The 24,540-nt window shown below is 43.1% G+C and overlaps 1 protein-coding gene across 2 annotated transcripts in view; it reads right to left on the bottom strand.

The window, feature by feature from the left end:
* Positions 1 to 825: 825 nt before the first annotated feature.
* SPNS2 (SPNS lysolipid transporter 2, sphingosine-1-phosphate) overlaps positions 826 to 24,540 on the bottom strand; it is a 73,350-nt gene continuing 49,635 nt past the window's right edge. Inside the window, exons 7-14 of one of the 2 annotated variants that reach the window (XR_009630249.2) lie at positions 22,650 to 22,802; positions 22,335 to 22,524; positions 20,331 to 20,396; positions 16,375 to 16,473; positions 16,079 to 16,242; positions 13,829 to 13,910; positions 2,781 to 2,829; positions 826 to 1,038 (exon numbers count right to left, since the gene is read on the bottom strand). Coding sequence is in view for 1 of the 2 variants with exons in the window: in XM_060756752.2 (XP_060612735.2) it covers positions 2,787 to 2,829; positions 16,079 to 16,242; positions 16,375 to 16,473; positions 20,331 to 20,396; positions 22,335 to 22,524; positions 22,650 to 22,802 (715 nt within the window). In the remaining variant the exon portion in view is untranslated. The remainder of the gene's footprint in view (positions 1,039 to 2,780; positions 2,830 to 13,828; positions 13,911 to 16,078; positions 16,243 to 16,374; positions 16,474 to 20,330; positions 20,397 to 22,334; positions 22,525 to 22,649; positions 22,803 to 24,540) is intronic. The other variant, XM_060756752.2, reaches the window with a different exon arrangement.

Raw genomic sequence — 24,540 nt, 5'->3', positions numbered from 1 at the left:
AATATATTATTAAACATATATATAATATACATTATGTATACATTATATATTACATACAATATATATGTATGTATAGGTATGTCTGAATATATATATAGAGAAAGAGCCAGAATTTTGTTTCGAGAGGCATATAATATATATACACACACATACATATGTATATTTACATACATTCTCTCTCTTTCTCTCCCTAAATATATATAGAAAAACAGAATTTTGTTCCGAGGGGCATATAAAATATATATATTGCATACACATACGTACACATATACATACACATACAGTCTCTATGTATATACAGAGAGAACGAGCCAGAATTTTGTTTCAAGAGGCGTATATGTATGTATGCATGTATGTGTGTGTATATATATGTATATATGTATATATACATACATTCTCTCTGTCTAAATATATAGAGAGAGCCAGAGTTTTGTTTTGAGGGGCACATATAAATATATATATTACATAAACATAAACATACAGTCTCTCTCTCTCTCTCTCTCTCTCTCTATATATATATATATATACACACACACATACATATGCAAGAACTTGTATCTAGAGAGGCATATGCTTATCCCATCGCTATGTCTCCCCATACTAACCCCAAGATCTTTCTCCAAAATATACATGAGACATATCTCTGCCCAGTTTAGTCTTTTTGGACTTCTGCAAATGGAGGCAAAATAATAATAATAATATCGTTGTCATCTAGGATTTTGCAAGCGTTCCTTCTAAAGTTTTGGCTGGAGGTAAAGACCGTTGTCAAAAGGGTTCGAGATCCACCCCGTTGGCCCAAAGTCCCGTCGTGTGCCCTGCTGTCTCAAGTGTTTCTCTTTGGGGCGAAGGGGAGCACTGCTTTCGAGGCTGCCGTCACAGCACTCGGTGCCATGGAAGCCATAGAGGCTCGTTGTGTCTAGGAAGAGGTCTCCCGGCGGTCTTTCCCAGTGGCGAGGGAGAGCTCTCCTTGCTCCGGGTGCTCGTTTGGGGGTTTCTCGGCCGCTCACAAAAGGTTTCCTTCATCGCCGGAGATGTCAGCTGCGGGGAAAGGAAACAAAGGAGAGCTGTCAGGGTCTAAGCTTAGGGGAACATAGGCTTAACAGTCTGGCAACGGTGGCCCAAACCAAAGACTGCAAGCCAACTGTAGGGCTGGCACAACACAAGCCTCTGGTGTCGGCACAAAAAAATGTTGCTTTGTCCCTTCTGGGCACATGAATTGGGCCTTTGCAGAAGGAGCTTGGGCCTTTCTTACTGGAAAGGAGCGTGATGGCGTGACTGGTGCAATTATTTCTCAATGAATGTACACGCCATCCCTGAGTTGCAAACATCCGGCTTGCAAATGACTCCTAGTTAAGGGGGCTGAGACAACAAGAAGGGAGAGGAATCTTATATTATATATTATTAGGATTGGTGTTATAATATTATAGATTATATACATTATGTTATATATTATTTTACTATTGTATTACATATTATTAGTATTATTATATTACTATATTATATATTATTAGGATTAGTGTTATATAATATTATATTATGTAACACTAATCCTAATAATATATAATATAGTAATATAATAATTACGATTACTATTAGGATTAGTGTTATAATATTATAGATTATATACATTATATTACATATTATTAGTATTATTATATTATATATTATTCAGATTAGTGTTATAAAATATATATGCATTATTTTTATTATTATCTTATATATTATTATATATTATTCAGATTAGTGTTATAATATGATATATTATTTATATTATATATTATTAGTATTATTATATTATGATTTCATATAATGCATTTACATCCGTCCATCCATCCATCCACCTATCTCATCTATCCATCCATCCATCCATCCATTCATCTGCCTATCTCATCTATCCAGCTATCCAGTTATCTTCTCTATCATCTTCCATCCATCCACCTATCTCTATCTATCTCCTCTATCTATCTATCTATCTATCTTCCATCCATCCATCCATCCCTCTATCTATCTATCTATCTATCTATCTATCTATCTATCTATCTATATTCCATCCATCCATCCATCCATCCATCCATCCACCTATTTCATCTATCTATCTATCTATCTATCTATCTATCTATCTATCTATCCCTCCCTCCCTCCCTCCCTCCCTCCCTCCCTCCCTCCCTCCCTCCACCCACCCACCCACCTATCTCATCTATCTATCCATCCATCCATCCCTCTACCCATTCATCCATCCCTTTATCCCTCCATCCATCCATCCACCTATCTCATCTATCTCATCTATCTCATCCATCCATCCATCTCTCTCTCTCTCTCTCTCTCTCTCCCTCCCTCCCTCTATCTATCTATCCCTCTATCCATTCATCCATCCCTGTATCCCTCCATCCATCCCTCCATCCATCCCTCCCTCCATCCATCTACCTATCTCATCTATCTATCTATCTATCTATCTATCTATGTATCTATCCATCCATCCCTCTATCCATCCCTCCCTCCACCCACCCACCCACCTATCTCTATCTATCCACGCACCCATCCCTCTATCCCTTCCTCTATGTATGTATGTATGTATGTATCTATCTATCTATCTATCTACCATCCATCCATCCATCCATCCATCCCTCTATCCCTCCCTCTATCTATCTATCTATCTATCTATCTATCATCCATCCATCCATCCATCCATTCACTTATCTATCTATCTATCCATCCATCCCTCTCTCAATTGCAACCAAAGGGAATAGGATGTGGACCCCCACCCCCTTGGTGTTACTCACCCAGACTTAGACTTTCACAGAAGCTGGAGGCATCATCAGTTGGTTGGCCCTGCAGAGAAAACAAGAGAGGAGTCTCTCAAGGGTCGGGATCCTCCCTCGTTCACATACATATAGCCAGCACTGTTCTATCTTTGGAAACTAGGAAAATGGATTTATATATCTGTGGAATGATGTCCAGAGCGGGAGAAACTCCATTTTCCTAGTTTCCAACAGACCTCACAATCTCTGGGGATGCCTGCCCTAGATGCAGGCGAAACGTCAGGAGAGAATGCTTCTGGCAGCCCAGAAAACACACAGCAACCCAGTGATTCCGGCCATGAAAGCCTTCGACAACACATTCATTCATTCATTCAGACTCCCTCTCTATCTGTTTATTTATCTATTTCTCTATGCATCAATCTATCTATTTCTCCGTCTCTATAGAAAGATTGATAGAGAAATAGGTAATTTATCTATTTATCTATCTATACCTATATTTCTTCATCTATTTATCTATCTCTCTATAGAAATAGATTAATAGAGAAATTGATAATTTATCTCTCTGTTAGTCTATCTCTCTATCTATCTATCTATCTATCTATATGTATCTTTATCTGTTTCTCTTTTCCTCTATTGATTGATGAGAAATAGATAATTTATCTCTTTGTTAGTCTATTTATCTATATGAATCTTTATCCATTTCTCTATCTTTTTCTCTATTGGTTGATGAGAAATAGATAATTTGTCTATTTCTCCTAATCTCCCTCTGTCTATCCATTTACCTAGTATTTACACCTTTATTGATCTATCGTTTTCTCTATAAATTGATAAGATAAATAGACAGATAACTTATCTATTTCTCTATTTCTCTGTGTCTGCCTATCATCCATCTATCTCTCTATCTCTCTATCTATCATATCTATCTATCTACCAATTTATCTCTTTATCTATTTCTCTATTTCTCTACCTCTCTGTGTCTATCTACTATTTATTTCTCTATTTGTCTATTTATCTATTTATCCATCTATTTATCTATTTGTCTATCTCTGTGTCTCTCTCTCTATTTATCTACCTATTTATCTCTTTATCTATTTCTCTATTTGTCTATCTCTATCTATCTATCTATCTATCTATCAATCATCTATTTCTCTATTTCTCTGTGTCTGCCCTTCTCTCTCTCTCTCTCTCTCTCTCTATCTATCTATCTATCTATCTATTTATTATTTAGAAGTTTTATATACCGGCCTTCTCACCTCAAACAAGGGACTCAGGTCGGTTTACAACATATATGCAAATACAATAATATACAAAACAAAAAAGTGCAACATCATTACAGATTAAAATAGTACAGCAAGATCTATCTATCTATCTATCTCTTTATCTATTTCTCTATCTCTCTATGTCTGTCTGTCTGTCTGTCTGTCTATCTATCTATCTATCTATCTTTTATTTCTCTATTTATCTTTGTGTCTGCCTATCTATTTCTCTATATATCTCTCTGTCTATCTCTTTATCTATTTATCTATCTATTCCTCTATTTGTCTATCTCTCTGTGTCTATTTATCTATTTCTCTATTTGTCCAGCTCTCTGTGTCAGCCTATCTCTCTCTCTCTCTATTTATCTATCTATCTATTTATCTCTGTCTATTTCTCTATCTATTTCTCTATTTGCCTATCTCTCTGTGACTATCTATCTATTTCTCTATTTGTCTCTATCTATCTATCTATCTATCTATCTATCTATCTATCCCTCTATTTGTCTATCTCTATGTGTCTGCCTATCTATCTATCCATCTCTTTATCTATTCCTCTATTTGTCTATCTCTCTGTGTCTATCTATCTATTTCTCTATTTCTCTATTTGTCTAGCTCTCTGTGTCAGCCTGTCTATCTGTCTGTCTGTCTGTCTATCTATCTATCTATCTCTGTCTATTTCTCTATTTGCCTATCTCTCTGTGACTATCTATCTATCTATCTATCTATCTATCTATCTATCTATCTATTTCTCTATCTATTTGTCTCTATCTATCTATCTATCCCTCTATTTGTCTATCTCTATGTGTCTGCCTATCTATCTATCTATCTATCTATTTCTCTATTTGTCTCTATCTATCTCTCTATGTGTCTGCCTATCTATCTATCTCTTTATCTATTTCTCTATTTGTCTAGCTCTCTGTGTCAGCCTGTCTATCTGTCTGTCTGTCTATCTATCTATCTCTCTCTCTCTCTCTGTCTATTTCTCTATTTCTCTATTTGCCTATCTCTCTATGACTATCTATCTATCTATTTCTCTATCTATTTGTCTCTATCTATCTATCTATCTATCCCTCTGTTTCTCTATTTGTCTATCTCTATGTGTCTGCCTATCTATCTATCTATCTATCTATCTCTTTATTCCTCTATTTGTCTATCTCTCCGTGTCTATTTATCTATTTCTCTATTTGTCTATCTCTCTGTGTCTGCCTATCTATCTCTTTATATATTTCTCTATCTATTTCTTTATAGAGATAGACAGAGAAATACATAAATAGAACATTTCTCTATTTGTCTGTATATCTATCTATCTATCTATCTATCTATCTATCTCTCCATCTATCTCTCCATCTATCTCTCCATCTATTCTTCCAACTGTCTGTCTATCCATCTATCCCTCCACTCCTCCATTAATCTATCACTCTGTTGATCTATCCTTCCACCTGTCCATTTGTCCATCTATCAATCTATCTCTCTATCCAACCTTCCATCTATCTATCCCCCATTGATGTATTCCCTCCATCCAACCAACCAACCAACTCCCATCTATCTCTCTTTCCAATCATCTATCTATCTATATGCATCATCCGGGAAAGCATCAACATAGCTTGACGGAGCCAGAACAAGCCTGGTTTACCAACCCATCATGACCTTCTTAAAATATGGGTTGGGTTAGGAAAGGATGATGGGACTTGTAGTCTCCCCCTTTGACACTTCATGACCCAAGAGGTTGAAAAAGGATGATGGGACTTGTAGTCTCCCCCTTTGACACATCATGACCCAAGGGGTTGAAAAAGGATGATGGGACTTGTAGTCTCCCCCTTTGACACATCATGACCCAAGGGGTTGAAAAAGGATGATGGGACTTGTAGTCTCCCCCTTTGACACATCATGACCCAAGGGGTTGAAAAAGGATGATGGGACTTGTAGTCTCCCCCATCCTTTTTGACACATCATGACCCAACTTAAAATATGAGCACTGTTTGCAGGGTGTTGACAGAGGATGGTGGGAGTTGTAGTCCGCTCACATTGACCTTCCCTAGTGTGCCTGGAACCCGTGAGCTTCATCAAGAGACGTCTTTCCTCTCGAGAACAAGGAGACGGCCCCCAAAAAGCATGAGAGCGCCCCATTTCCCCCTCCGCTTGGCACCCATTCTCTCCCTTTCTTTCTCTCCGTTTACAAAAAACACGTTCCCTGACCTTTTGTTTCTGTAATTAAGGCGCTATTTATGCCAACCTGCGTGCTCCAAAATGAGTCATTGCATATTTTTATAGTCATACAACGGGGTGGAAGGGGTCGGGATCCAATTCGGGGACGTATCGGGTTTCCCGGAGCACATTTCGGGGCCGACGCACCTCTTCCGCAGGCAAATACTATAATTTCCTCTAATTTTGCCTTGCGTATTTCCCATTTTTCCAAACTTCACTCGCTCCTGAGAACCCAATGCCCTAAAATAGGTGAGTATATCTGTGTGTGCAAAGTACTTCTGTTGCCAGGTGAAGTGACTCTCTGTGATGTCACTAGGAAAGAGGGAGGGAAAGGAAGAGGAGAAAAAGGAGGGAAGGAAAGAAGAGAAAGGAAAGAGGACATGTGTAAGAGGAAGGGAAAGAGAAAGGAAGAGAAAGGAAAGGATGAGAAGGAAGAAGGGATGAAGGACGGGAGAAGAGAAAGGAAGGGGGAAGGAAGGAAGAAGAGGGAAGGTATGCAAGGGAAGAAGAGAAAAGAAGGAAGAAAGGGAAGGAAAGAGAAGAGGGGAAAGATATATATAAGGGAAAGCAAGGGAAGAAGAGGAAGGGAGAGAAAGAGAAGAGGGGAAAATATATATAAAGGAAAGCAAGGGTAGAAGAGAAAAGAAGGAATGGAGAGAAAGGAAAAGAAAGAAGAGTGAAAGATATATAAGAGGAAGCAAGGGAAGAAGGGGAAAGAAGGGAGAAAAGGGGAAGGAAGGAAAGAAAGAGGGGGAGGTATATAAGGGAAAGCAAGGGAAGAAGGAAGGAAGGAAGGAAGAAAAAAAGAAAGAAAGAAAGAAAGAGAAAAGGAGAGGGGAAGGTATATCAGGGAAAGGAAGGGAAGAAAAAGAATGAATGAATGAATGAAAGAAAGAAAGAAAAGGAGAGGGAAAGGTATATAAGGGGAAGAAAGGAAGGAAGGAAAAAGAAAGAAAGAAAGAAAGAAAGAAGAGGGGAGGTATATAAGGGGAAGAAAGGAATGAATGAAAGAAATAAAGAATGAAAGGAAGGGAGGGAGGGAGGAGAGGGGGAAGGTATATAAGGGGAAGGAAGGAAGGAAGGAAAGAAAATGAAAGAAAGAGAGGAAGGAAGGAAGGGAGGGAAGAGGGGAAAGGTATATAAGGGAAGGGAGGGAGGGAGGGAGGAAGGAAAGAAAAGAAAGGAAGGGAGGGAGGAAGGAAGGATGGGGAAGGTATATCAGGGAAAGGAAGAGAAGATGAAGAAGGAAGGAAGGAAGGAAAGAGGGGAATGTATATAAGGGAAAGCAAGGGAAGAAGAGGAAGGAAGGAAGGAAGGAAGGAAGGAAGGAAGGAAGGAAGGAAGGAAGGAAGGAAGAAAGGAGAAGGGGGAGGTATGGAAAGGAAAGGAAAGGAAAGGAAAGGAAAGGAAGAAAGAAAGAAAGAAAGAAAGAAAGAAAGGAGAAAGAAAGGAGAGGGGAAGGTATGGAAAGGAAGAGGAAGGAAGGAAGGAAGGAAGGAAGGAAGGAAGGAAGGAAGGAAGGAAGGAGAAAGAAAGGAGAGGGGGAGGTATGGAAAGGAAGTGAAAGGAAGGAAGGAAGGAAGGAAGGAAGGAAGGAAGGAAGGAACGAGAAAGAAAAGAGAGGGGGGAGGAAGGAAAGAGGGGAAGGTATATAAGGGAAAGCAAGGGAAGAAGAAAGGAAGGGACAGAAGGAGAAAAAAGGAAGGGAGAGAAAGGGAAGGAAAAGGAAGAAGAGGTGGTATGTATACAAGAGGAGAAGAAAGGGAAGGAAGGAAAGAAGCGAGATAAGGTATATAACGGAAAGCAAGGGAAGGGAAAGGAAGGGAAAGAAAGGGAAGGAAGGAAAGAAGAAGGGATGTATACAAGAGAAAGCAAGGGAAGAAAAGAAAGGAAGAAGGAAGAAGGAAGAAAGAAAGAGGTGGAATGCATACAAGGGAAGAAAAGGTAGGAAGGGAGAGAAAGGGAACGAAGAAAGGAGAGAGGGGAGGGATATAATGGAAAGCTAGGGAAGAAAGAAAGGAAGGGAGAGAAAGGAAAAGAAAGAAAGAAAGAAAGAAAGAAAGAAAGAGGGAGAAGGTAAATCAGGAAAAGCAAGAAAGGAAGAGAGGAAGGGAGGGAGGAGTGATGAGGGAAACTGAGGAAGGAAAGAAAGAAAGGAAGGGGGAGAGAAAGGGAAAGAAAGAAAGAAAGAAAGAAAGAAAGAAAGAGGGAGAAGGTAAATCAGGGAAAGGAAGAGAGAGGAAGGTAGGGAGGAGTGATGAGGGAAACTGAGGAAGGAAAGAAAGGAAGGAAGGGGGGAGAAAGGGAAAGAAAGAAAGAAAGAAAGAAAGAAAGAGGGAGAAGGTAAATCAGGGAAAGGAAGAGAGGAAGGGAAGGAGGGAGGAGTGAAGAGGGAAACTGAGGAAAGAAAGAAAGAAAAGAAGGGGGAGAGAAAGGGAAAGAAAGAAAGAAAGAAAGAAAGAGGGAGAAGGTAAGTCAGGAAAAGCAAGAAAGGAAGAGAGGAAGGGAGGGAGGAGTGATGAGGGAAACTGAGGAAGGAAAGAAAGGAAGGGGGGGGAGAGAAAGGGAAAGAAAGAAAGAAAGAAAGAAAGAAAGAAAGAAAGGGAGAAGGTAAATCAGGGAAAGGAAGAGAGGAAGAGAGAGGAAGGGAGGGAGGAGTGATGAGGGAAACTGAAGAAGGAAAGGAAGGAAGGAAGGGGGGAGAGAAAGGGAAAGAAAGAAAGAAAGAAAGAGGGAGAAGGTAAATCAGGAAAAGCAAGAAAGGAAGAGAGGAAGGGAGGGAGGAGTGATGAGGGAAACTGAGGAAGGAAAGAAAGAAAGGAAGGGGGGAGAGAAAGGGAAAGAAGGAAAGAAAGAAAGAAAGAAAGAAAGAAAGGTAGAAGGTAAATGAGGAAAAGAAAGGAAGAGAGAGGAAGGTAGGGAGGAGTGATGAGGGAAACTGAGGAAGGAAAGAAAGGAAGGCAGGGGGGAGAGAAAGGGAAAGAAAGAAAGAAAGAAAGAAAGAAAGACAGACAGAAAGACAGAAAGAGGTAGAAGGTAAATCAGGAAAAGAAAGGAAGAGAGAGGAAGGTAGGGAGGAGTGATGAGGGAAACTGAGGAAGGAAAGAAAGAAAGAAAGAAAGAAAGAAAGAAAGAAAGAAAGAAAGAAAGAGGGTGAAGGTAAATCAGGGAAAGGAAGTGAGGAAGAGAGGGAGGGAGGAGTGAAGAGGGAAACCGAGGAAGGAAGAGCCCCAAAGGGAGCTTGTCCAAAGAGAGTGGCCAGAGCATGGAGACAGTGTGAGGGAGGCTTCCTCTGAGCTGGAGAAGGGAGAAAGCAGGCAGGCATGGATCCCAACCACTAGTGTCACGAGTAGAAGGATGCTCAGAGGTGGCGTGGAAAGAGGAAGCAGGGGATAAAAATAGGCGAGTGACCCAGCCGCTGCCCAGACGGCTTGCCCGATTTCCCAGCCGGCCAGAAGGGCGAGGGGGGGCGGGGGGGCCGGCCGATCTGGGTCTCCGATCAATGGACATAATCCGGCCAATGGGAAGGCGGGAGGATGCGCTTGGTGTGTCCACTCATCCCCTTATCTCCTCATCCACTCTCTCAAGCTCATAAGCCTTCCTGCTCAATCAGCTTGGGCCACGGTAAGGGATTTCGAGGGAAAGCGCAGAATCCTAGAGTTCGGAAAGAATGGTAGGCACAATCCGATCCCTCCCAACAGATGACCACCCAGACTCTGCTGAAAACACATATCGCAGAATCCTTGATGGGCATTCATTCTCTGCATAATAATAATAATAATAATAATAATAATAATAAGTTCAAAGGGACCCTGAAGGTCATCCAGTCCAACCCCACTCATCCAGAAAGGAAGGCACAATCCAATCCCTCCCGACAGATGGCCATCCAGACTCTGCTGAAAAAACGTATCACAGAATCCTTGACGGGCATTCATTCTCTGCATCAGCATAATAATAATAATAATAATAATAATAATAATAATAATAATAATAGAGAGTTCAAAGGGACCCTGAAGGTCATCCAGTCCAACCCCATTCATCCAGAAAGGAAGGCACAATCCGATCCCTCCTGACAGATGGTCATTCAGACTCTGCTGAAAATACATATCGCAGAATCCTTGACGGGCATTCATTCTCTGCATAATAATAATAACAATAAGTTCAAAGGGACCCTGAAGGTCATCCAGTCCAACCCCATTCATCCAGAAAGGAAGGCACAATCCGATCCCTCCCAACAGATGACCACCCAGACTCTGCTGAAAACACATATCACAGAATCCTTGATGGGCATTCATTCTCTGCATAATAGTAATAATATAGAGTTCAAAGGGACCCTGAAGGTCATCCAGTCCAACCCCACTCATCCAGAAAGGAAGGCACAATCCAATCCCTCCCGACAGATGGCCATCCAGACTCTGCTGAAAACACGTATCACAGAATCCTTGATGGGCATTCATTCTCTGCATAATAATAATAATAATAATAATAATAATAATAACAATAATAATAAGTTCAAAGGGACCCTGAAGGTCATCCAGTCCAACCCCATTCATCCAGAAAGGAAGGCACAATCCAATCCCTCCTGACAGATGGCCATCCAGACTCTACTGAAAACACGTATCACAGAATCCTTGACGGGCATTCATTGTCTGCATAATAATAATAATAATAATAATAATAATAATAATAATAATATAGAGTTCAAAGGGACCCTGTCCAGCCCTCTTTTGCCAGAAAAGAAGGCACAGTCCAATCCCTCCCGACAGATGGCCATCCAGACTGTTGAAAATACATCTGATGGCCATTCATCCTCTGCTGAATAATAGTAATAATAATAACAATAATAATATAGAGTTCGAAGGGACCCCAAAGGTCATTCGGTCCCACCCCCACCTGCCAGAAAGTACAAGCAAACCTTTCCGACAGATGGCCATCCTGACTGTTAAAAATAGATATGACGGCCATTCATCCTCTGCTGAATAATAATAATAATAAAGATTTGAAGGGACCCTAAAGGTCATCCAGTCCAACCCCCTTCTGCCAGAAAGGAAGGCACAGTCCAATCCTTCCCGACTGATGGCCTTCCAAACTGTGTTAAAAATACATATGACAGTCTTTCACCCTCTGCTGAATACTAATACTAATATTAATAATATCCTGGAGTGCAAGGGGACCCCAAAGGTCATCCAGTCCAACCCCTTCTGCTAGAAAGGAAGGAACAATCCGATCCCTCCTGACAGATGGCCATTCAGACTATTAAAAATACATATGGCGGCCATCCATCCTCTGCGAAATAATAATAATAGAGTGCAAAGGGACCCCAAAGGTCATCCAGTCCAACCCCCTTCTGCCAGAAAGGAAGGCACAATCCAATCCCTCCTGACAGATGGCCATTCAGACTATTAAAAATACATATGACGGCCATCCATCCTCTGCTAAATAATAATAATAGAGTGCAAAGGGACCCCAAAGGTCATCCAGTCCAACCCCCTTCTGCCGGAAAGGAAGATGCAGTCCGATCCCTCCCGACAGATGGCCATCCAGACTGTTAAAAATACATGACGGCCATTCATCCTCTGCTGAATAACAATAGTAGTAGTAGTAGTAGTAGTAGTAATAATAATAATAATAATAATAATATCCTAGAGTGCGAGGGGACCCCAAAGGTCATCCAGTCCAACCCCTTCTGCTAGAAAGGAAGGAACAATCCGATCCCTCCTGACAGATGGCCATTCAGACTATTAAAAATACATATGGCGGCCATCCATCCTCTGCGAAATAATAACAATAGAGTGCAAAGGGACCCCAAAGGTCATCCAGTCCAACCCCCTTCTGCCAGAAAGGAAGGCACAATCCAATCCCTCCTGACAGATGGCCATTCAGACTATTAAAAATACATATGACAGCCATCCATCCTCTGCTAAATAATAATAATAGAGTGCAAAGGGACCCCAAAGGTCATCCAGTCCAACCCCCTTCTGCCGGAAAGGAAGATGCAGTCCGATCCCTCCCGACAGATGGCCATCCAGACTGTTAAAAATACATGACGGCCATTCATCCTCTGCTGAATAACAATAGTAGTAGTAGTAGTAGTAGTAGTAGTAATAATAATAATAATAATATCCTAGAGTGCGAGGGGACCCCAAAGGTCATCCAGTCCAACCCCTTCTGCTAGAAAGGAAGGAACAATCCGATCCCTCCTGACAGATGGCCATTCAGACTATTAAAAATACATATGGCGGCCATCCATCCTCTGCGAAATAATAATAATAGAGTGCAAAGGGACCCCAAAGGTCATCCAGTCCCACTCCCTTCTGCCAGAAAGGAAGGCACAATCCAATCCCTCCTGACAGATGGCCATTCAGACTATTAAAAATACATATGACGGCCATCCATCCTCTGCTAAATAATAATAATAGAGTGCAAAGGGACCCCAAAGGTCATCCAGTCCAACCCCCTTCTGCCGGAAAGGAAGATGCAGTCCGATCCCTCCCGACAGATGGCCATCCAGACTGTTAAAAATACATGACGGCCATTCATCCTCTGCTGAATAACAATAGTAGTAGTAGTAGTAGTAGTAATAATAATAATAATAATAATAATATCCTAGAGTGCGAGGGGACCCCAAAGGTCATCCAGTCCAACCCCTTCTGCTAGAAAGGAAGGAACAATCCGATCCCTCCTGACAGATGGCCATTCAGACTATTAAAAATACATATGGCGGCCATCCATCCTCTGCAAAATAATAACAATAGAGTGCAAAGGGACCCCAAAGGTCATCCAGTCCAACCCCCTTCTGCCAGAAAGGAAGGCACAATCTGATCCCTCCTGACAGATGGCCATTCAGACTATTAAAAATACATATGACGGCTATCCATCCTCTGTTAAATAATAATAATAGTGCAAAGGGACCCCAAAGGTCATCCAGTCCAACCCCTTCTGCCAGAAAGGAAGGCACAATCCGATCCCTCCTGACAGATGGCCATCCAGACTGTGAAAAATACATATTATGGCCATCCATCCTCTGTTAAATAATAATAATAGAGTACAAAGGGACCCCAAAGGTCATCCAGTCCAACCCCTTCTGCCAGAAAGGAAGGCACAATCTGATCCCTCCTGACAGATGGCCATCCAGACTGTGTTAAAAATACATCGAATCCTAGTGTGGGAGGAGATCTACCAAGGACCATCCAGTCCAACGCAGATGGAGACATGCAAACCACACACAGATATTATCTTCTGGTATAATTTTGGTTTGATATTCGAATGCCTTTTGAGTCAATGCCGGAAAAGCCACAGCCTACGCTGTCGGGAAATTCGGGGCTTTGTGTTTGTTTGGTTAGGAAATGGCCAAAAAAAGGGCCAACTCCTGGCTCTGGGGGCAACCAGAGACCGAACCGGACAACCACATTGGCACCATTGGGTTTGGGTTTCAAAATCAGAATGGAAAGATAGAGAAAAAGAAGGGAAAGGAAGTCAAAAAGGGCCGTGGAGGCATTGCAAGGCCTTCTCAGAGCTGGAGAAGGGAGAAATTCGAGTTGTTGTTGTTGTTGTTTGGAAACAGGAAAGAACAATGCAAAACAGTAATAAGAATATAGGCCAACTAACCCCCGAAATCCCTCGCGGTTATCATGGGGCCGCGTCTTCTGAGTTAATGGAGTTGCCCGGGGCCAGCGCATCCCAATCAGGACTGAAAGACAGGTGAGCGCAGTCGGTCGCTGCCACCTTCCGCTTTGGAAGACGACACACGGCAAAGGACCCCCGCCCGCCCTCCCTCCCTCCTCACAGGCGCAGGCGCATGCACGCTCGGCAAGGCAAGAGCCCCCCCTCCCAATCTGTATGGCATAAACATCAACATATGCAGGCATCTATGTCTATCTGTCTATGCATCTACTTATGAATGTATGTACATATCTATATCTATCTATCTATCTATCCCTCCATCTATCTATCTGTCCCTCCATCTATCCCTCTATCCATCTATCTATCTATCTATCCATCCATCTATCCGTCCATCTATCCCTCTATCTATCTATCTATCTATCTATCTATCTATCTATCTATCTATCCCTCTTTCCCTCTACCTATCTATCTATCTATCTATCTATCTATCTATCAATCTATCTATCTATCTATCTATCTCTCCATCTATCTATTGTCTGTTGATCTGTCCATCCATCTATGCCTCCCTCTATCTATCTATCTATCTATCCATCCATCTATCCATCCATCTATCCCTCTATCTATCTATCTATCTATCTATCTATCTATCTATCCCTCCATCGATCTGTCTATCTATCCCTCTCTCTCTCTCTCTATCTATCTATCTATTTATCTCTCCATCTATGTCTGTTGATCTGTCCATCCATCTATGCCTCTATCTATCTATCTATCTATCTATCTATCCATCCATCTATCCGTCCATCTATCCCTCTATCTATCTATATATCTATCCCTCCATCGATCTGTCTGTCTATCTCTCTCTCTCTCTCTCTCTCTCTCTATCTATCTCTCCATCTATCTATTGTCTGTTGATCTGTCCATCCATCTATGCCTCCCTCTATCTATCTATCTATCTATCTATCTATCCATCCATCCATCCATCTATCCGTCCATCTATCCCTCTATCTATCTATCTATCTATCTATCTATCTATCTATCCCTCCATCGATCTGTCTATCTATCCCTCTCTCTCTCTCTCTCTCTCTATCTATTTATCTCTCCATCTATGTCTGTTGATCTGTCCATCCATCTATGCCTCTATCTATCCCTCCATCTATCCCTCCATCGATCTGTCTATGTATCCCTCCATCCATCCATCTATCTATCTATCTATCTATCTATCTATCTATCCATCCATCCATCCATCCATCCATCCATCCCTCTTTTCATCCATCCATCTATCCCTCCACTTATCCTGCCATCTATCCCTCCATCTATCTACTATCTATCTTTCTGTCCTTCCATCTATCCCCTATCTATCTATCTATCTATCTATCTATCATCTATCCCTCTTTCCCTCCATCCATCCATCCATCTATCTATCCCTCTTTCCAACTATCTATCTATCTATCTATCTATCTATCTATCTATCCCTCTATCTATCTATCTTTATCTATCCATCCATCCATCTATCTATTTACGCAGCTATATATCTATGTTTGTATGGAGGGAGGGATGGATGGATGGAGCTGGAGCGATGGATGGATAGATGGATGGAGGGATGGGGAGATGGATGGATGGAGGGAAGAGTGGATGGATGGGTGGATGGATGGATCAAAAGAGTGAGGGAGGGAGGAATGGATGAATGAATGAATGGATGGAGGGAGGGAGGGATGGATAGAGAGAGGGAGGGAGGGATGGAGGGAGGAATGGAGGGAGGGAGGGATGGAGGGATGGGAAGATGGAGGGATATTTGGATTGGTAAAGGATGGATCGATAGTTAAGTGATGGATGAATAATAGACAAATGATGGAGGGATGGGAGGATGGAGGATGGATGGAGGGAGAATGATGGATGAGTAATAGATACATGATGGATGAATGAATGGAGAAGGAGGTATGTATGTGTAGTAGATAAATGATGGATGGATGGGGGAAGAAGGATGTATATATAGGTAATAGAGAAATGATGGATGGATAAATGACAGCAGGATGGATGGTTGACACTTGATAGACAAGTGATAGATAGATGTTTAACCTCTGCTCTGCTAGACAAGCTGAATGACTGTGTTGTGACACGATGCCTGTCTCAAAGGTGTGTCCCCAACACGCAATGCCTAGCAAGCCCGGAACACGCAACGCCTAGCACCCATTGGCCCATCTCCCAGCTCGGCGCCCCGTTGTGGGACATACTCACTGCTGCTCGGCTTTGGCTCGGTCTCCGAGGAAGAAGAGGGCGGTGGCCAGGAAGAACATCCCGCCCAGGACCACCACGAAGGGGCAGAGCATGAGCGCATAGCCCAGGCTGAGGAACTCCCACAGCGCGGTCCCCTTGGTGCTCTGACGGATCAGGTCCGAGATCTGGAGAGGGGAAAAGGGGCAAGTCAAGACATTTCCAGACGCAGACTCATCCAGTCTTATCATACCCATCTCAGAAGCCAAGGTTGGGTCCCAATCCCTCGCCCACTCAAATATGTGGAGAGGAACACTCACAAATCCAATCAGGTAGGGACTCCCAGCGTCTCCCAGAAGGTGCGATGTGAAGCTCTGCAAAGCCACTGCCGTTGCCCGACGGGTGGGAATGACCACATACTGTCAAGAGGGAGAAAAAGACACAGGGAAGGGACAGAAAGGGTTAACATTAGAGCTACGGTGAATAGCTTAGAGAGCAAAAGTGGAATGATGATGATTGTCATCATCATCATATCCCCCTTATTGTTGAGATAGAGGCCTGGAACTAATCCTTTCTATCTGTACACTGCCCTCTTGTGGTGGCATCTGTGCACTGCATATTCATTCCTAGATGCTAATAGCTAATCCTTTCTATCTATATGATGCCCTCTTGTGGCCACACCTGAGCACTGCATACACAAATACCTAGAGGCTAATAGCTAATCCTTTCTATCTATAGACTGCCCCCTTCTCGCTTCATCTAAGCACTGCATATTCATCCCTAGAGGCTAATAGCTAATCCTTTCTATCTATAGACTGCCCTCTTGTGGCTTCATCTGATCATTGCATTCATTCATCCCTTGAGGCTAATAGCTAATCCTTTCTATCTATACACTGCTCTCTTGTGGCTGCACCTGAGCACTGCATACATTCATCGTTAGAGGCAAATAGCAAATCCTTTCTATCTATAGACTGCCCTCTTGTGGCTGCACCTGAGCACTGCATACACTCATCCCTAGAGCCCTGGAGCTAATCCTTTCTATCTATATACTGCCTTCTTGTGGCTTCTGCATACACTCATCCCTAGAGCCCTGGAGCTAATCCTTTCTATCTATATACTGCCTTCTTGAGCACTGCATACATTCATCCCTAGAGGGTAATAGCTAATCCTTTCTATTTATAGACTGCACTCTTCTGGCTGCTCCTGAGCACTGCATATAGTCATCCCTAGAGGCCTGGAGCTAATCCTTTCTATTTGTACACTGTCCTCTTGTGACTGCATATGAGCAATACATACATTCATCCTTAGAGGCTAATAGCTAATCCTTTCTATCTATACACTGCAGCCCTCTTATGGCTGCATCTGAGCACTGGATGCATTCATGCCTAGAGCCCTGGAGCTAATCCTTTCTATCTATATACTGCCTTCTTGTGGCTTCATCTGAGCATTGCATACATTCATCCCCAAAGGCTAATAGCTAATCCTTTCTATCTATAGACTGCCCTCTTGTGGCCACACCTGAGCACTGCATATTCATCCCTAGAGACTAATAGCGAATCCTTTCTATCTGCCTTCTTGTGGCTTCATCTGAGCATTGCATACATTCATCCCCAAAGGCTAATAGCTAATCCTTTCTATCTATAGACTGCCCTCTTGTGGCCACACCTGAGCACTGCATACATTCATCCCTAGAGCCCTGGAGCTAATCCTTTCTATCTATATACTGCCTTCTTGTACCTTCATCTGAGCACTGCATACATTCATCCCTAGAGGGTAATAGCTAATCCTTTCTACTTATAGACTGCACTCTTCCGGCTGCTCCTGAGCACTGCATGTAGTCATCCCTAGAGGCCTGGAGCTAATCCTTTCTATCTGTACACTGTCCACTTGTGACTGCATATGAGCAATGCATACATTCATCCCTAGAGGCTAATAGCTAATCCTTTCTATCTATAGACTGACCTCTTGTTGCCACATCTGAGCACTGGATACATTCATCCCTAGAGGCCTGGAGCTAATCCTTTCTATCTGTACACTGTCCACTTGTGACTGCATATGAGCAATGCATACATTCATCCCTAGAGGCTAATAGCTAATCCTTTCTATCTATAGTCTGCCCTCTTGTGGTGGCACCTGAGCACTGCATATACTCATCCCTAGAAGCCTGGAGCTAATCCTTTCCTATCTATTGAGCCAAGTTTTTCTCTGCCACAAGAAGGCAGTCTATAGATAGAAAGGATTAGCTCCAGGCCTCTAAGGATGAATGTATGCAGTGCTGTGTGATATGTGTCTGCCTTCAACTCAGCTGTCAACAACACAACCAAGGCCAGATGTTGTGGGCAGTATCTATTCCAAGGGAAGGATCTGGCAAATGCCAGGAATCCTCAGTGGTGGCATTTCCTCTGACATTTGGGTTGACCCGTCTCCCATCCAAACACCAACCGAGGTCAGCCCTGCTTAGCATCCGAAGGCAGGGTATTTAGACCTATTGGAGAATGGCAAGTAGGTGAGGACTGTCAGGGTTTCATCCAAAGCCAAACCGGGAGCTCCTCAAGTCCAAGTTTGGGGACAAAGTCAATTACAGGCCTGAGTTGGCACGCCTTTGCCCCGAAACCCAAAGCATGGGAGAGGCGCCAACATCAACATCCGCGAGGCAAGATGGAAGGCTTGGAGCAGAAGGGCTGCTGACCAAGCGGAAGGAGGGGCGGAGGAGCCTCGCCCCGGTAAGTAGAGGCCCAGGGTCCACCACTCGTGGTCTCGACCCGCCACAAAACCCACGCAGGGCTATTTCCAGCAAAAAAGGCCCCCCGGCCCAGGACTTTTTGACAGAGTTCGGAAAAGTTGACAAGCTTGACGTTTCGAAACCCGGCCCCAAGCGGTGCTCTGGCCTTGCAGGAAGCCTCTAAAGGCATTGCGCACAAAACATGCATCATAGAAAACCCAAAGGCGAAACCAGTCCAATCTTCTTTGGCCAGGGATGGAACTGGGAAGCTCCCCAAAGTTGGATTCTTTGAGTGGCCATCTGTCGAGAGGGATCGGTTGGTGTCTTCCTTTATGGCAGAAGGGGGTTGGACTGGATGGCCTTTGGGGGTCTCCTCCACCTCTAGGATTCTATGATATGGATTTTTAGCAGAGTCTAGATGGCCATCTGTTGGGTGGGATCACATTGTGTCTTCCTTTATGGCGGAAGGGGGTTGGACTGGATGGCCTTCCACCTCTAGGACTGGATGGTCCCTTCCACCTCTAGGATTCTACGATATGGATTTTTAGTAGAGTCTAAATGGCCATCTGTCGGGAGGGATCAGATGGTGTCTTTCTGTATGGCAGAACGGAATAGGACTGGATGGACTTTGGGGGTCCCTCCCACCTCTAGGATTCTCTGATATGGAGTCTGGATGGCCATCTGTCAGGAGAGATCAGATGGTGTCTTTCTGTAGGGCAGAACACAATAGGACTGGATGGCCTTTGGGGGTCCCTCCCATCTCTAGGATTCTATGATATGGATTTTTAGCAGAGTCCGGATGACCATCTGTTGGGGTGGGATCACATTGTGTCTTCCTTTATGGCAGAAGGGAAAAGGACTGGATGGCCTTTGGGGGTCCCTTCCACCTCTAGGATTCTATGATATGGATTTTTAGCAGCATCTGGATGGCCATCTGTCGGGAGGGATCGGATGGTGTCTTCGGAATAGGACTGGGTGGTCTTTGGGGTTCCCTCCCACCTCAAGGATTCTATGATATGGAATCTGGATGGCCATCTGTCAGGAGAGATCAGACGGTGTCTTTCTGTATGGTAAAACATAATAGGACTGGATGGTCTTTGGGGGTCCCTCCCACCTCTTGGATTCTATGATATGGAGTCTGGACGGCCATCTGTCAGGAGAGATCAGATGGTGTCTTTCTGTATGGCAGAACGGAATAGGGCTGGATGGCCTTTGGGGGTCCCTTCCACCTCTAGGATTCTATGATTTGGATTTTTAGCAGAGTTTGGATGGCCATCTGTCAGTTGGGATCAGATGGTGTCTTCCTTTATGGCAGAAAGTTGGACTGGATGGCGTTTGGAGGTCCCTTCCACCGCTAGGATTGTAAGATATAGAGTCTGGATGGCCATCTATCAGGAGGGATTGAGTGGTGCCTCCCTTTATTGAAGCGGGTTGGACTGGATGGACTTTGGAGACCCCTTCCACTTCCAGGATTCTAAGAGGAGAGCTCCAAATGTAACCTGAACAAAAAAAATACTCACTGCAACACACCAAAAATTCCTCAAATGCGCTTACCATAAGGATGTCGGCAGTGATGGCCCAATTAGAAAACAAAAGCGTTTCGCCAACGAAAATGCAGACCTGCAGCAGAAACAAAGGGGTAAAAATGACAGTGCGAAACCTGGATCAGGGTGAGCTCCTATGTATCTATCTATATGCATATATGCATCTATATGTTTATCTGTCTCTGTATCTATATGCATCTCTCTATGTAGGGCCGGGCTTCAGCACAGCGGGTTAACCGCCATCTGCAGTAAATCTTTCCAACCGAAAGGTTGACAGTTCGAAGCTTGGATCAGGGTGAGCTCCTATGTATCTATCTAAATGCATCTCTCTATCTATACATCTATCTATTTATCTGTCTCTGTATCTATATGCATTTCTCTATGTAGGGCCGGGCTTCAGCACAGTGGGTTAACCACCATCTTGAGTAAATATTGCCAACTGAAAGGTTGACAGTTCGTAGTCCGGATTATTGTGAGCTCCTATGTATCTATCTATATGCATATACCTATCTATACATTTATCTATCTGTTTCTCTATTTATATGCATCTCTCTATGTAGGGCTGGGCTGTAGCACAGGGGGTTAACCGCCATCTGCAGTAAATCTTGCCAACCGAAAGGTTGACAGTTCTAAGCCCAGATCAGGGTGAGCTCCTATGTCTCTATCTATATGCATATAAGCATCTGTCTATCTATACATCTATCTATTTATCTGCCTCTGTATCTATATGGATCTCTCTATGTAGGGCCAAGCTTCAGCACAGCAGGTTAACCGCCATCTGCACTAAATCTTGCCAACCGAAAGGTTGACAGTTCGAAGCCCGGATCAGGGTGAGCTCCTATGTATCTATCTATATGCATATATGCATCTATCTATCTATACATCTATCTATTTATCTGCCTCTATAAATATATGCATATCTCTATGGATGGCCGGGCTGTAGCACAGCAGGTTAACCACCATCTGTAGTAAATCTTTCCAACCAAAAGATTGACAGTTCAAAGCCCAGATCAGGGTGGGCTCCTGTGTATATATCTATATGCATTTATCTGTCTATTTATCTGTCTCTGTATCTATATGCATCTCTCTATGTAGGGCTGGGCTGTAGCACAGCGGGTTAACCACCATCTCCAGTAAATCTTGCCAACTGAAAGGTTGACAGTTCAAAGCTTGGATCAGGGTGAGCTCCTATGTATCTATCTATACATTTATCTATCTGTTTCTGTATTTATATGCCTCTCTCTATGTAGGGCTGGGCTGTAGCACAGTGGGTTAACCGCCATCTTGCCAACCGAAATGTTGACAGTTCGAAGCCCGGATCAGGGTGAGCTCCTATGTATCTATCTAAGTGCATATATGCACCTGTCTATCTATACATCTATCTATTTATCTGCCTCTGTATCTATATGCATCTCTCTATGTAGGGCCGGGCTTCAGCACAGCGGGTTAACCGCCATCTGCAGTAAATCTTGCCAACTGAAAGGTTGACAGTTAGAAGTCCGGATTAGGGTGAGCTCCTATGTATCTATCTATACATTTATCTATCTGTTTCTGTATCTATATGCATCTCTCTATGTAGTGCTGGGCTGTAGCACAGCAGGTTAACCGCCATCTGTAGTAAATCTTGCCAACCGAAAGGTTGACAGTTCGAAGCCTGGATCAGGGTGAGCTCCTATGTATCTATCTATATGCATATAAGCATCTGTCTATCGATTTATCTGTCTCTGTGTCTATATGCATCTCTCTATGTAGAGCCGGGCTGTAACACAGTGGGTTAACCACCATCTCCAGTAAATCTTGCCAACCAAAAGATTGACAGTTCAAAGCTCCTGTGTATATATCTATATGCATCTATCTATCTAAATATCTATCTATTTATCTGTCTCTGTATCTATATGCATCTATTTATGTAGGGCCGGGCTTTAGCACAGCAGGCTATCCATCAGCTGCAGTATATCTTGCCAAACATTGAATGCAACACGAGACTAATGTTTGCAAGGGTTGAGATACGTACGTAGGCACCTACGATGCTGCTCTTGGCCGCCACGAAGATGAGGCAGGTGAAGATGGCGGAGCCCAGCATCCCCACGGCACAGACGAGGGGGTCGGCCCGCTGGGTCTTCCCCCGGCACCACTTGGTGGCCCCGGCCCCCGTGATCACGCCCAGGAAGCCCGTGAAGCAGGTGATGGCCCCGAAGATCAGGCTGAAACCACAGGACCAACCCAAAAGAATCAGATAATGTACATACGCAGGCCGTCCCTGAGTTAGAGACACCTGGGATTCTCAGGCAGGTAAGGGAAAGTGGGGCTGGGGGGGGGGTCTCCTCACCTGTCTCTGGTGCCGCAGGGCTGGGCGGAGCAGGTCTCGGCCGTCTTCTGGACCACTTGTGCCCGGTGGAGGTAGAGCGGGATCCACATGCCCAGGGCGCCCGTGGCAAAGGAGACGGCGGAGGTGGCCAAGGAGGAGAAGACGTAGCTGCGGCTGGAGAGAGAAGGAGGAGGAGGAGGGCACGGTCAGAAGAGGAAGAGAAGGAAGGAAGGACAATGAAAGAAAAATAATAGATAGATATTTTGATTGATGGATAGATGGTTGGAAAGAGAGATAGATGGGAGTTGGTTGGTTGGATGGATGGAGAGATGGGTTGATACATCAATGGGGGATAGATAGATGGAAGGTTGGATAGAGGGATAGATTGATAGACAAATGGACAGGTGGAAGGATAGATGGAAGGATAGATCAACAGAGTGATAGATTAATGGAGGAGTGGAGGGATAGATGGATAGACAGACAGTTGGAAGAATAGATGGAGCGATAGACAGACAGACAGACAGACAGATAGATAGAGGGATAGAGGGATCAATGGAAGAATAGATGGAGGGGTGGAGAGATAAATCGATCGATCGATCGATTGATCGATTGATCGATCGATAGATAGATAGACAGACAGACAGACAGACAGACAGACAGATAGATAGATGGAGGGATAGGGATAGATAGATGGAGGGGTAGAGAGATAAATGAATATATTAGATTAGATTAGATAGATAGATACATAGATAGAGAGAGAGAGAGAGATGGATAGAGGGATAGATGGAAGGATAAATAGATGGAGGAATGGAGAGATAAATGAATAGATAGATAAATAGATAGATAGAGGAAGGATAGATAGATGGAGGGGTGGAGAGATACATAAATAGAATAGAATAGAATAGAATAGAATAGAATAGAATAGAATAGAATAGATGGAAAGATAGATGGAAAGATAGATTGAAAGATAGATAGATGGCGGGATTAAAAGATAACTGAATAGATAGATCAATGGATCAATAGATAGACAGACAGACAGACAGACAGAGAGAGAGAAATGGAAGAATAGATAGATGGAGGGATGGAGAGATTAATCAACAGACAGATACACAGATACACAGATAGATAGAGGGATAGACAGAAGGATAAATAGATGGAGGGATGGAGAGACAAATCGATAGATAGATAGATAGATAGATAGATAGATAGAGGAAGGATAGATAGATGGAGGGGTGGAGAGATACATGAATAGAATAGAATAGAATATAATAGATAGATGGAAAGATAGATGGAAAGATAGATTGAAAGATAGATAGATGGCGGGATTAAAAGATAACTGAATAGATAGATCAATGGATCAATAGATAGACAGACAGACAGACAGATAGAGAGAGAGAAATGGAAGAATAGATAGATGGAGGGATGGAGAGATTAATCAACAGACAGATAGACAGATACACAGATAGATAGAGGGATAGACGGAAGGATAAATAGATGGAGGGATGGAGAGACAAATCGATAGATAGATAAATAGATAGATAGATAGATAGATAGAGGAAGGATAGATAGATGGAGGGGTGGAGAGATACATGAATAGAATAGAATAGAATAGAATAGAATAGAATAGATGGAAAGATAGATGGAAAGATAGATGGAAAGATAGATAGATGGCGGGATTAAAAGATAACTGAATAGATAGATCGATGGATCAATAGACAGACAGACAGACAGATAGACATAGAGAGACGGAAGAATACATAGATGGAGGGATGGAGAGATGAATCAATAGACAGACAGATAGACAGATAGATAGAGGGATAGATGGAAGGATAAATAGATGGAGGGATGGAGAGACAAATCAATAGATAGATAGATAGATAGATAGATAGATAGATAGAGATAGATAGATAGA

The sequence above is a fragment of the Anolis sagrei genome, chromosome 11 (genome assembly GCF_037176765.1).
Source record: "Anolis sagrei isolate rAnoSag1 chromosome 11, rAnoSag1.mat, whole genome shotgun sequence".
NCBI lineage: Eukaryota > Metazoa > Chordata > Lepidosauria > Squamata > Dactyloidae > Anolis > Anolis sagrei.
The sequence above is the reverse complement of the archived record's forward strand: the minus strand, read 5'-3'. Positions and strand labels throughout refer to the sequence as shown.